The sequence below is a fragment of the Astatotilapia calliptera genome, chromosome 7 (genome assembly GCF_900246225.1).
Source record: "Astatotilapia calliptera chromosome 7, fAstCal1.2, whole genome shotgun sequence".
Taxonomy (NCBI): Eukaryota; Metazoa; Chordata; class Actinopteri; order Cichliformes; family Cichlidae; genus Astatotilapia; species Astatotilapia calliptera.
In genome coordinates, this window is record NC_039308.1 from 26,017,446 (window position 1) to 26,032,135 (window position 14,690).

Sequence of the window (14,690 nt, forward strand, 5' to 3'; positions counted from 1 at the left end):
GCGTGAACTTTTTCTCAGCTCAATGAGGGCTCAGTAGTATGTGTATGCCTCTGACCCAACCTTTCCACGCTGGGGATTTGCAGAAAGGTGGTGCGGTTGTTAGCACTGTATTTGAATCCAGCTGTTTGTAGTTTCTGTGTTCTCCCTGTGCCACGTGCTGGTCTGCACTATGACAGCTGGGATAAGCTCTAGCACAAACCAAAACCCTGAATTGCATAAATGGAAGAAAATGAATGGATAGATGAACAGACCTCAGTTCAACAAGTTTTTACTGCAAAACAAAAACCTCACACAGAACAAATTAACCGGTAATTTTAAATGTTTCTTGTGTGACCGCAGAGTCTTTTGGCTTCTACACTGTTCACTGTCAATGGTTAAGACTGCAGCTAATGTAAACCAAACCTTTGAGAGTTTGGGGGTGTTGTTGAGGACTAAGGCTCTGCACGTGCTGTGTCACCAACCAGCTCCTTTCACCACATTTCTAAAAATAGCTCACCATGCCGCTGCAGTTCTGCTACAGCAACTTCTTCTCAGAAACCCCCGACTTCTTCAGTTGTAATGGGCATAAAGCTGCGTGTGCATGTGCTTGCATACGGACATGTGAGTCTAATGGTACTTAAGGGCATTAAGAAAAAGAAATGTTTTAGTTTGTGTGTGCCTGCAGTAACAATAATCACAATTAAGGACACTTGTGATAAATGTAGTCTATACTTTAATCAGCAGGTGTCCCTCAGAACCTCTGATACATTTTCATTTGGCCCACCTGTTTTATAATTCAACAGGCTGGGCACTCTGATTAGAATCAGCAAACAATGGTGCAAGAGGCACGCATCATCCATTATACATGAGAGGAAACAGAGCTGGAAATGGATAGAGCAGACCGTCTCTCAATCATCCACTACACAAAACCTTTCTCTCTACAGTGCCGTCTTATATTCACAGTTTTGCACCAGCTTCATATGTGATACGTGAGCACAGCACGGGGGCAGTGAGGTAGCAACTGATAAATAGTCTCCGGTGAAAAATGATGAAGGGAAGGGAAAGGAAGAGCTTGACAGTTAGATATGAAATTCGTCCTGCGTGCTCTCAGCCATGTGACCGGGGTTTGGGGAAAGAGACAAGTTAGGGAGGGGAGATTCTGAGGAGCAGGGAAGTGATTACAGCTGAGAGGAAGAGCAGTGTAGAAAAATTTGACCATATTAAAAATGAAAGAAGACTAAACCTGAGGAAAGACAGGTGGATAGAAAAAGGACATCAGTGTTTTTTTTAATTTACAATAAAACTCTTTAAATTTCAACAATTGTCATACTAACTAATGTAGTACGCTACTGTTTATTAGTACAGATGCTTAAGGTAAGCGTCAGAGCATCTGTTTTCATTGACTCTGCAGCTTAGGAGACAACAACATGAAAACGGTTGACATCCTGCTATGTTGTTGCCTACTTGGTGAGCTGCAATGCTGAAAAGTAAGCAAAAAGCATCACTTGTGTCCGTTTTCCCTGTTGCATCAACCATGTCTTGCATATTTATGATTGTGCACATCACCGTTTGGTACCTTAAGCTGTGATTATGGTTGATGCACTTGGAATTGTTTGTCCGAATTATCACACCAAGACAACCCTGTAACCATTGACTGGCAACTCAGAGAAAGAAATCATTACTTGGGTGGGAATAGCAAAAATTGAAACAGAAATCAAAGTGATTGCAGAGATTTTCTTCAAAGTTTTCTACTGAATCTCTTATATCTTCAGCCTGTTGCAGTATTCCTCTCAGTACCACCTGCAAATCTCTGTGCTCCTGCACTATTGTATCACCGAAACAGCTACAAAGATTGACCCACTCATACAATCATGTCACCAATCAGGCCGTGTGGCTGCCCCCTCACACCAGGCTAGAGAAATCAAGGGGCACACTGCAAGCCGAAATGACACCAGAAAGCAGCACCCGTCAGTCAGCTATGACTGACTGTCATACACTGAATCTAGATACGTGAAAATGCAGCATCGCCTGGACTAATGGGCCATTCTTTTGTGTCTGTTCAATATTTTCAGCTCTTTAAGTACTTGTTGTCCATGTTGTTTGAAAGATGATGTTGGAAACAGCATTTTCAAAGGTCAAATTATGTTTAATAAGATGATGATGCATCCTTGAACACGACACCAACTCCTGTCTTCAGCTGTCCTCAATTGTAAATGACTAAATCGCCTTGTTTGCACCCCACCAGTACTCTGATCTCATTATTCAATTCTTCTGTTCAGTAGAACAATAAATCTTTTTCATAATGCAACCGCACTAAAAATAAATACTTAGCTTGGATTGTTTAAACATGTTGGTTTGGGTTAAAATTACTACTATGGTGAGAAAAGGGGACATTTGTTGTCATGGTTCCTGTAACATTACGTAGGGAATGAGAGGCAAACGGTAATCTCCTTTGTTAAGGTCTGACTGACATTTTGGTGATCCATTCATCAAAATCTCTTTCATATGCACCCTTAATGACTTAGGGAGGCTGTTGTAAGGACTTTTTGGGGCCATTTTCTGAATTAAAAAAGACACAATTCCAAGAGCAGCTTTATTCCTGTTATGTAAACTTCTGTGGGTACAACATGAAACCTTAAGGTGCTCCATATTATCTGGTCATCTTTTCAATTTCTTCTGAGTGAGCAGGTCAGAGTGAATCTGAGCATTTTTTTTTGTACTTTGTGTCTAGAACTAAGCAGGTCGTGTGTAGTGTACTTATTACACCAGATGAATGAGTCAGACACCACTTACACACACTCCACTTCTTGAATACATTTTGTCAGAAACTCCACTAACCACTTCAGGCACATAAAAGGACTCTCAACAACAGGAAGATACACCTCAGCACTTTTCATGGATCTAGAGAGAACAATGTGTAATCACTTACTAATGGGTGCAGCTGGAGGAGCAGTACTGCCTATATTAGTCCTACGTTATCCACTTGTTGTTTGACTTTTCTTTTCTCGGCTTGTTTCTTTTTGTTCAGGGTGCACTTACACCTACGTGATGAAGGCTGTCAGTCAAATGTTTTCCTGCTTCGGTTCCTCCTGTCAATAGTTAAAATGTCCACTCACTCTTGGATAGGCGCCAAACAAGCAATCCACACTCTTCCAAGTAACTGGCTGTATTTCAGTAATATAATTAAATAAACAGATTGTGTGGAACAGAGAGTTTTTGTCATCTCTAATGTAACACTTGCAAAAACAGTGTTACATTAGAGTGCGGTGCAAAACTCTTGAGTCACCCCTATTTTTCTATATTTTACTAGGAAAATGGGAAAAAGGTGCAGAAATTTGTTAAAACGTGTGCAAGCATACATGGATATACAGTATAGAAGAGACAAATTGAGTCTGTACAGCGCTAATGAGCTTGAAAGTCAATATTTCGTATGACCACCTTTATTCTTCAACACAGCATGAATTTTCTAAGGCAACCTTTCTTCTAATTTCTTCAAGCAATCTTGAAGAATAGTTCTGCAGGCTTCTTGAAGGACATTCCAAACACTTCTTTGGATGTTGGCTGCCTCTTGCTTCGTTATCTTTGAAAATGACGCTACACTGCTTCAATAACGTTCAGGTCTGGGCTCTGGGGAGGCCAATCCATGACTGATAGTGTGTCAATGTGATCATACTGGGTTGGCAGTGTGTCTGGGATCACTGGCATGCAGAAAAAAGTAGCCTTTGGCAATCAGATGCTTTCTAGGAGGTAATTCATGGTGGATCACTTCTTAATTTTGACAATATCCCCGGTATCACTGACTGTTGTACCTCTCTCCTGACGTCCTCTGTACATTTCGATGATAATTTGAATCAGAAATCCCAAATTTGGATTCACTATAACATCTGTTGCCACTGATTTAGTCCAGTTTTTGTGTAACCCAGCATACCTAAGCCTTTCCTCCCTGTTTCCCTTCCTTAAGAATAGCTTCTGGAGAGAGGTATCCTTGCATCTAGACCATTTCTGATGAGGCTTCAATGAACAATATCTGGATTAGCTACAGCGACAGATGTATTACTCAGGTCCAGTGTCAGGTGTTTGGTGGATTGTTTTCTACTTCTTGAGGACATGACTCTCAGATGCTATCACTCTGTATCTGACTGTCAGATACAGATGAACAGTGGGTCTTTTTTTTTTTAGGCCTATCACTTTTTCTTTTATCCAACATTGTTCCAGCTTCCTCAGTTTTGTTGCAGGACACACTGCACACCATGCTGAGAAACACCAAGTTTTCAGCTAAGAGCTCATTGGGAATCACCTTGCTGATTCAAACATATTATTTTATGCCTGTCACATGTGTTATCCTTGCCATTTTTGTGGATTCAGAAAAAGTCTGGCTCCCTGGAAACAAAATATAAAAAAAATGAGGGGTGGCCCAGACTTTTGGATATTACTACCATCCTTAGGGAGTTTTTTCCAAATACATGTTCTCAATCAGCCAATTACTCACCTGTGTATACTATCTACACCACAGCTTTGGCCTTACTGTAGTAACTAAGTGTTCTCCAGTTAGCATTCCTCTTGTTTCCGCTTGTTTCTATTTTTTTATTTTTTGCTGACAATTTTTTGTGATCTCAGCTTATATTAAATATTTGGATTTCGACTTTTGGACTTTTACTGTGCGTACTTTGTCATGTGTTTGGGTCCTCTACTTCTGAGTCTTCATACAGTGGGGCAAAAAAGTATTTAGTCAGCCACCGATTTAGCAAGTTCCCCCACTTAAAATGATGACAGAGGTCAGTAATCTGCACCAGAGGTACACTTCAACTGTGAGAGACAGAATGTGAAAAAAAAATCCATGAATTCACATGGTAGGATTTGTAAAGAATTTATTCGTAAATCAGGGTGGAAAATAAGTATTTGGTCACCTCAAACAAGGAAAATCTCTGGCTCTCACAGACCTGTAACGTCTTCTGGAAGAAGCTTTTCTGTCCCCCACTCGTTACCTGTATGAATGGCACCTGTTTGAACTCATCATCTGTATAAAAGACACCTGTCCACAGCCTCAAACAGTCAGACTCCAAACTCCGCCAGGGCCAAGACCAAAGAGCTTTCGAAGGACACCAGGAAAAGTATTGTAGACATGCACCAGACTGGGAAGAGTGAATCTACAATAGCTTGGTGTGAAAAAATCAACTGTGGGAGCAATCATCAGAAAATGGAAGACATACAAGACCACTGATAATCTCCCTCGATCTGGGGCTCCACGCAAGATCTCATCCCGTGGGGTCAAAATGATCATGAGAACGGTGAGCAAAGATCCCAGAACCACACGGGGGGACCTGGTGAATGACCTGCAGAGAGCTGGGACCAAAGTAACAAAGGTCACCATCAGTAACACACTACAACGGCAGGGAATCAAATCCCGCAGTGCCAGACGTGTTCCGCTGCTGAAGCCAGTGCATGTCCAGGCCCGTCTGAAGTTTGCCAGAGAGCACATGGATGATACAGCAGAGGATTGGGAGAATGTCATGTGGTCAGATGAAACCAAAGTCGAACTTTTTGGTATAAACTCAACTCGTCGTGTTTGGAGGAAGAAGAATACTGAGTTGCATCCCAAGAACACCATACCTACTGTGAAGCATGGGGGTGGAAACATCATGCTATGGGGCTGTTTTTCTGCCAAGGGGACAGGACGACTGATCCGTGTTAAGGACAGAATGAATGGGGCCATGTATCGTGAGATTTTGAGCCAAAACCTCCTTCCATCAGTGAGAACTTTGAAGATGAAACGAGGCTGGGTCTTCCAACATGACAATGATCCAAAACACACCGCCCGGGCAACAAAGGAGTGGCTCCGTAAGAAGCATTTGAAAGTCCTGGAGTGGCCTAGCCAGTCTCCAGACCTCAACCCCATAGAAAATCTGTGGCGGGAGTTGAAAGTCCGTGTTGCTCGGCGACAGCCCCAAAACATCACTGCTCTCGAGAAGATCTGCATGGAGGAATGGGCCAAAATACCAGCTACTGTGTGTGCAAACCTGGTAAAGACCTATAGTAAACGTTTGACCTCTGTTAGTGCCAACAAAGGTTATGTTACAAAGTATTGAGTTGTATTTTTGTTATTGACCAAATACTTATTTTCCACCCTGATTTACGAATAAATTCTTTACAAATCCTACCATGTGGATTCATGGATTTTATTTTTCACATTCTGTCTCTCACAGTTGAAGTGTACCTCTGGTGCAAATTACTGACCTCTGTCATCATTTTAGGTGGGGGAACTTGCACAATCGGTGGCTGACTAAATACTTTTTTGCCCCACTGTATATTTGTTACAAACTGTTTTCAAATGGTCCAATTAATCGTTTAGAAACATAATGCTAGCTTTTTAATGAGATTCATTTAATGCTTTGAAGGATAGAATGAATATTGAGAGATATCTCTAACCTTCTTACACTTCTTATGTGCTTTGTTCTTTAATAAAATGGCTTTTCTCATTTTTCCATCTCGAAATGACATCGATATGAAGGGTTAAATTAATACAACCAATAAAAATCCAAAACAAAGATGATAAATAGAAGAAAATAAATCTATGATCATTAACCGAAACAATTTCCTTCAATTGTGTTCTTTCTCATATTTAAGCTATAAACCTGACCTTTATCTGCAGGGCTATAAAATGGATCCCTAAGGACCTACGAGATTAAAGAACTTGCTTACTGTTCTTTACAGCAATGATGCAGCATTTCATTCATATTATTGACCCATATCTAATGTGCCTCGTTCCTCTGTGGACTCTGATATCATTTAACACAGTGACCATATCCCCTGCCATGGCTGAAAGGTCTCCTCTGGCAGTGTTCCCACTGGTCTGAATATCATCAGAGCTGATGTCTCCTCTGGGTGTCTCTCCATCCACCGTAAGCAATCGGCTGCCAAGGAAACAGATTCCTTAATGCCTCTTAATCATATCCTCCTCTCAGATGCACTAATTGAATTGTTTCACAGAACACACATGCAGGTTAGCGCGCACACACACACACACACACACACACACACACACACACACACGAGGTGATGAGAATCTGTTGAGGAACTTGTTGCACACTCCCATGTCCCTTCAATAGGGACATGGGAATGTTAATTGCAGTCTTAAAGGTGCAATGCTTTATGGGACATGTGGGAACCAAGCATTGAGGAGGGATCTGATTAAAATGTCAGTACACTAGAGGCTGAAGCACCACAACCACATACGGTGTTGAATGATGACACTGATTCCCACACAGCAGTGTTTTTCTGCAGCAGCTAACACATATTTAACGCTGATCTTTTTTATAGAGCGGGCACAGAGAGCTTATTCCCACTGTATATTTTCACTTGTGACAGTAGAAAAACCAAGTATAATAATAAAAAGACAAAAAACATCACCAGAAGCTTATGTTATGTTTCGGTATCTCATTTAGCCATGACATTAAAAGGAAACTTGAACGGAAATGGGAAAAAAAACAAGTAAATAAATAATCACAATTCAACTAAAATCATCTTCTGCTAAGCAAAAAAGACAAAATCAGAAGTCTCTTATAAAATAGTCCCAGGATTATCACGTGAACATCAATCATATGATTACCTCCAACAGTGTATTTACATCTTATTCATAACAGACATCGAGCACAGAAAAACCCTTGCTCACGCACGTTCCATTTGTATCTCGTTTATCTGCAATCTATCGATCATAAATAGTTTAATTTGACGGCACCTCTCTTCCAACTTCCACTTACATGAATACATCCAACACCAAACAAGGATTGATCAAGAATAGCTGTGAACCAAAATAAAAATATAAATGTTTTCAAAGAAAGGTTCACCACAGCATGGGATGGATAAGACCGGAGTTCCTCACTCAGTAGTAGTGAAGTAGAGGACCCAAACACATGACAAAGTATGCACAGTAAAAGCTTGAAATCCAAATCTTTAACATAAGCTGCTCTGGAACAGGCAGAGCATTGAGAATGGGGCAAATTTTTCAAAATAAAACTGCATTTTCTTTCACAAAATTTCTGGAAATTCTGTTGAAATCTGTGCTAGATTGCATGACATTAAGCAGGCATACTCAAACACAATTCCCTACTACAATCTATTGGCATACTGAACAATTTTCACTTGAGGTCCATTTACAGTACAAACTTGTTCTGGTGCTATTCCCCTGTAACCTGTAACTTTCATAATAAGCAAATTAAGCTTCCTAATTCATTAAGAAACATTAAATACAGAATGGCAGTCACAGACCAACAATCACACAGCATTGCTGGAGTGTGTATGATTATTCAGACTGTAATGAATAAAATGTGAATCATTTAGCATTTTAAATGAACAAATTACACAAATTGAACAAAGCAGGAGGGAAAGGAGGTTAAGATACAGTAGATATTATAGCGATTTCTTTCACTCAAATGAGAATGAATAAAGTAGTAAGAATACATTTAAAACACGGAGTGCATAATTTATAGCGGATGAGAAAAACATAAGCAAAAGCACGACGAAGCATGATTTTGCCCAAAACACAATCAGATTTATAAAATTTAGGAGGCAGTCTTTCCATGGCGTTTGAATAAATCGAAATTACAAAAAAAAAAAAATTCTAACAGTTATGTAACATCGCTGGCCCCCAATAACAGAGTGACTGCAGGCCACCTGACTGTCCTCCACAAACTAAAACACAATGTTTCATTTGCATCAGTCTGGAAAAAAAAAAAAAGAAAAAAAAGAAAAAAAGTCTTTCATCTTTCAGTCCATTTTCCACACTCTCAGAGCTCTGTGAAAGCTGTTGTCCACTGCCCTTCAGCCGAACCACAGCACAGCCTTCCTCTTAGGCTGATCGACAGATCAAAGCATTTCCTTCCTCGCTCAGTGTCGCAGAATTCTGGTGTGTACATAGGAGGTAATCTGTCCCCCTCTCTCTTTCCCTCCTCACTCTCTGTCACTAGCTACCTCACCGAAGCTGCTGGAGAGGAGAGTGTGACCTGTTTCATAACAGAAATCCATAAGCATGCACAAGATGACACAGGCACCGTCGAGCATCGGGTACAAGAAGCCAGTGTCTCTTCAGTAGCATTCAGACCTCTAACGCCTCCTCATATCTCAAGACAAAAGAGATCACTTGAGGAAAATATCTTTGTGCATGCTTTCCAATCAGGCACACCTATTAACAGATTAAAAACTCACCACATTTTTCTTCTTTTTAGCTATGCTAATGGCATGGCTGTGAGGACACGGATGCCAGTCTGTCCACCACTTTGGTACAGACTAAAATGTCTTAACAGCTGTTGCACTGACTGCCAAGAAACACACTGCAAACATCTATTGTTTGTTAAGGATAACTGTAACTGATTTCTGGTGCTATGAGTTTGAAATTTGTAGGTTTTTATCACAATGTGATTCTCCAAAAATCACGAATGAGTTCATAAGTCATAAGGAATGAATAACATGAAAATAACATTTGACCTTTAAGCATTACAGCTTTCGCCATAGTTACACATTATCAGCTCCACTTAGGTATCACTGCCAATGGATTCTTTTGTTTTTTATTTTGGATATTGTACATGATTTGTATTGTGGTTCCTTGCAACATTTGTCATCACTCTTTTGTCCTTCTGTTATCACCACGTCACCTTTTAATTTGGCCAGTCCTTTGGAAGGCATTCCTAGTTAAAGGGAACAATGTAAAGCACTAGCAGAGTGACAGGTTTTGCCAAGAAGAAATAATTAAGTTAGAGAAAGATCCTTTTCTTGGTTTTAATAAATGGGGCCGTGGGGAATTGTTTTACTGTCAACCAAGCTCACACTTGTTATTAGTTAACAAGTGTGAGCTTAAAGTTAAAGTCCAGAACTTTCGCTGCTTGTGGCATTTCATATTCTTCCATCACGCTGATGCTGTATGCAAGGAAGGATAAAAAACAATAAATAATTATGTGTATTACAAAAAGTGTGTGAGTTTGCTAGATGTTTAAGTAAGCTTGACATTTATACCTGGCTCTTAAAAGGCCCCTGGAAGTTTCATTTAATGAAGTCAAAATAGACTGACTGGCATCTGGGATGGTTTGGAAATAGTAAAAGGAAAAGTGGGGGATATTTATAATTCAGAAAGATGTGTGGGGGAGTGTATAAGAGTTGGAGAAAGAGTTAAAAATAAGCATATTTAAAGTTACTTTTTCCAATGACTCAGACTTTAGTTTAGATGTATTGCCATTTGCCTATAAGTTTCTGAAAACCATAAAGGATCAGCATCACTTGATTTAAGGTAAAAATAAGAACAGTTAGTGCACCTAGCCCAGGGGTGAGCAACTCCAGGCCTCGAGGGCCGGTGTCCTGCAGGTTTTAGATGTGTCCTTGATCCAACACAGCTGATTTAAAGGGCTAAATGACACCTCAACATGTCTTGAAGTTCTCCAGAGGCCTGGTAATGAACTAATCATTTGATTCAGGTGTGTTGACTCAGGGTGAGATCTAAAACCTGCAGGACACCGGCACTCGAGGCCTGGAGTTGCCCACCCCTGACCTAGCCTCACTACTAGCATCATTTCCAGCATGTAGGAACATAAAGGCATGCCATATGGTTGACTCCAACTCCAGGTTACCGTGTCTGATTTGCTGTAACTTAAAATGTATAAGCAAAGTCTCCTTCCTTCACGTTGCTATAAATTAACAATAAACAGATTTTAGTGGGAGAAAGTATTAAATCCCACTCACGGTTACAAATCTGCATCTCGCTGCTTAACTTTCCCTTATTCTGGCATGGCACATGATACAAGATCAGCGCAAAATGCACAAAAGATAACCTTAAAAACAGACAAGCAAACAAACAAAAAAAAAAGAAAAGCTGTATGAAGAGACACACATGGGATCCATGCAACCGTGTGCATGTGCAAGTAGAGAGATGGAAATGGGGCGCTTTTATTAAATTCTTTTAAATTCTCACTTCCTCATGCATGAGGTTATGTGCAGGTGAAAGGCTGATAAATATTGGATGTGAATCAACTCTGTTTCCCATATACTGGAGGCGAGGTGGATTCTTCTATTAGTCAAAATAAATAAATAAGCTCTGAAATTGAGTGTTTGTGCTTATGTGAGTGAAGAAGGAGGGGAGCATGTGTGGTGTGTGTGTGTGTGGGGGGGGGGGGGGGGGGGGCTACCAGTTGAGTCAGACATGTAACAGTTTGTGCAGTCCCTTTGTAGATGCAAAGGGGGGAAAGAAAAAGAGTGGCAGCCCTGCGGTGGGCACACAGGGTCTCACAGTGGAACACCTGCTCAGGATCTCCTCTGGGTCCATTTTCTAATCGTGCAGGAGGATCACATTCTCATCTTCATTTTAGGGCAGCACACAGACACAAAAACACACTGCGCTAAAAGCAACATCGCTAAAAGCATGGTTGTGTAATGTAAAGAAGGCACACACACCCTGAGAGAATGACGTAACAACACATCAGCCCACATCTGTGAACGCTATAGTCTGAACAAGTCAAGGTCATTCACGGACTGAATTAAAAACACTGGGCCCTGCTGTGAGGCACCCTCTGAAGCAGAGAGCTGCTTTGTATTCCGAGCTCATGTGGGACTGTAGCGTCCTGTCTGCGCTTGATGCCTGGACACATGAAACACACAGGCACACGTGCTTTCCAGCGAACTGCAGCCTCGCAGATGTGAGGAAGAAGGCAGCATCGTTGATACAGCCTCCTTACTCCCTCTGCGTAGTGCTGCAACAGCTGGATGCGGTTCTGGCTGTTTAAAACACGCACGGCTCTCAGACTGAGTCCCTAATAGGTTTTAACGGGCTGGACTCGTGCCAAACAGTCTGAGTCTTGTTTTTCCAGCCTGCAAAAATTAACGGACGTTTCCCGTGCTGCCCTCTGTGATTGACCCAATGACTGGTCGTGATAGGTGATTAGTGCAACGACAGAATCGATTGCCGTGACTGATTAATCGACAGCTGGCTCATTTGCCCACCCCGGAGTGAAGGCTGCCGTCTCATCGCTGTACTGTTTTCTCGATTCTCTGCGGCCAGACAGAAAAGCAGCTTTTGGTTAAACTGAAATAACAATCAAATAGCAGGATTTTTTTTATTTTTTAAATAGCGGCTAATAAGAGGTGGCAAACTGGGAAAATGTATCAGGGACACTCTGAGTCACGGCAGTCCCATTTTGCCTCTGCATGACTTTGGTTATACAATGATGCTTCATTCACAACATCCAGAAACACTCCGACGCGCCAGGAGCAAACATCTTGCAGCAGGTTTACATTACATAAAACACAGATATGGGGAAATTGCATGAAGCCATCCTAATCACGTAATCAATTTCTGATAACAGGTTCAGTTTTGGGAGATCTTTAATCGATATTTGCCCCAGTGCACGTTCCGAGCTAGACGCGGGACAATCAGCAACCACCAAAAGCGCAAAGAGCCTCTCTGCGCATTACAAGGCAGACTGGCTATATCCAGGATAGCGCAGTGGTAATCCATCAAAACGCAAAACTGTCACACCTGGGAACTTCGTGTCGCTCGCACCTGAAGGCTAAAACACCTGCCAAGACTTCCTAAGGGTACTATAACACTGAGATATAAGCCGAGAGCTCCGAGTGTCACTCACCTAACTTTTGCTGCCACAGAAGAAATCGCATCGTTTCTTAAATTCTTCCTCTTGGACACAGCAGTTCCCATGCTGGCATGGAAACGATGCAGGCAGGAAAACAGTTCATTCCAAAGGAAGGAGGAATGCGACGATGAAAACAGTATAAAAATCGCAAGAAAAAATAAAAAATTTGCAGGGAAATCCGGGAGCAGATAGGTCACGCACGCGTCTGCAGAGCAAAAAAGAAGGAAGTCAGTCTTCTCTCTCTCTCTTTCTCTCTCTTACTCTGTCTGTCTCTCTCCGGATATGAGCATGTACGTGGGGTAGCTGCACAGCTGCCAGAGTGAGGCTGAAAATACCCCCTCTCTCTCTCTCTCTCCCTCCCCCTTTCTCTCTCTCTCTCTCTCATTGATAAAAAAAAAATGCAATGGGAGGATTGTTGGGTTGGCGATATCACCATCGTCCTCATCGTGCTCGCAAAGGTGGAGGCGGGGAGCCGTGTATCTGCAACAGTGGTGTCATCCACCTCCACCTCTGCCATTCATCTAATGCTCCTTTTTGGGGACTGTGATCTCTGTATCTTTACTTATTTATTTCCTGGTGTTACATAAACGGTCATTTTGGTGAAAGCCCCATCCACCCCCTCTAACACACACATACACAAACGCTGTAACTGGCTCCTACTCAACCAAAGACAGGATGAGGCACTGCAGCGCTCTGTAAATATTTCTTCAATTAATAATACCACTGGAGCTTTAGCGTGTGCTTTGTTCTATTTCTTCTTATTCTGTTTTTACATTTAGATGATTTTGAAATTCAGCAGTTGAATTGTGTTGACCATTGGACTCGTATATACCCCAAATACTTTATTTATCCCATTTTCGGGAAATTCTTTTGTTACACCAGTTGAAATAATAATAATAGTAAAAATAATAATGATAATATTATCTGCTCCCACGGCAGACAACAGCAAAGTACACTGCACTTGCTACAAGTCCTGAAGTCCTGGGTGACTGAAAATCTCCATCATTTACTGTAGACATTGATGGATGTCAGCTTGCTTTTTTTGCATACACTTCACTTACTGTGTTGGTCTTCCAGTTCAACGTGGATGCCATACTACCTCACCATATCAACATGCTTTCCCAGGATAGCCGTTGTCTTCCTTCTGAAGATGATCACCATGTCTCTGGTCTCGTCTCTGGTCTCATTCACATTCAGAAGCAGATGATTCCTTCCAGACCACCATCCATCACTAATACTGCAGAATATTATCATATTTCTGACCTGGAGTTACACTGAAAGTCTGAGGTGTACAGGGTGTAGCTTCTCTCATGATGAATGGAAATATTAGATATAGAATGTATAGATTTGATAATATACCAGCAATTAAGAATCTTACTTTGTTCATATATACTATTGGCCTTTTTGTCATGGTTCTGGGTCAGTTTGACCCAGTATTTTGAGTTTTTTATGTCTTGGTTTAGTTTTGAATGATGGATTGTTCTTTATGTTTCTCTGGTGCTTTGTTGGGTTTTATGATAAATCTGTGTTTCAGTTATTTTGGTGTGTTTTTGCATTATGGATTGTTTTCTTATTCTCTTGTAGTGCTTGTGGTGATGATGATGATAGATTATTATTAGTTTCTTGTTTCTGTTTATCCGTGTTTAAGGATTTGTTGTTTCATGTATTGTTTGAGTTGCATGTGTTATATTCTGTCTGCCTCTCTGTCTGCGTCTTTGTTTAGTGGTTTCTTATTTCCTGTTTTATTGTGAAGGTCTGTGTCTCATGTGAGTGTGTTCAGTTCTACTGCTCCCCTGTCTCGTTAGTCCAATTTCTCCCAGCTGTGTCTCCCTCCTGTTTCTCATTCCCCGATTACCTCCCTGTGTATATAAGCCCTGTGTGTTCCTGTGCTCTCTGTTGTGTTGTACCATCAGATTGTGCCTGTGTGTTTCTGGTTCTCAGTGTTTGTTGGTCTGTTCATGTTTTGTGCTTTGCCAGCAATAAAGCTGTGGTTTTCTGTTGAAATTTGGCTTCACGAGTCCTGCGTTTGGATCCTCACCTCCGCCTGCCACACACAGAGCCCTGAGACTTTTTGCCCATCTTTAA

General features: G+C 41.3%; 1 protein-coding gene across 4 annotated transcripts in view; it reads right to left on the reverse strand.

Moving 5' to 3' along the window:
• The window catches only part of nsmfa (NMDA receptor synaptonuclear signaling and neuronal migration factor a), a 44,157-nt gene extending 31,205 nt beyond the window's left edge, over positions 1 to 12,952 (reverse strand). The window contains exon 1 of one of the 4 annotated variants that reach the window (XM_026174080.1): positions 12,600 to 12,952. In XM_026174080.1, the coding sequence (XP_026029865.1) occupies positions 12,600 to 12,670 (71 nt within the window). In that variant the 5' untranslated portion in view covers positions 12,671 to 12,952. The remainder of the gene's footprint in view (positions 1 to 12,599) is intronic. The other 3 variants (XM_026174082.1, XM_026174083.1, XM_026174084.1) reach the window with 3 other exon arrangements.
• Positions 12,953 to 14,690: the final 1,738 nt, after the last annotated feature.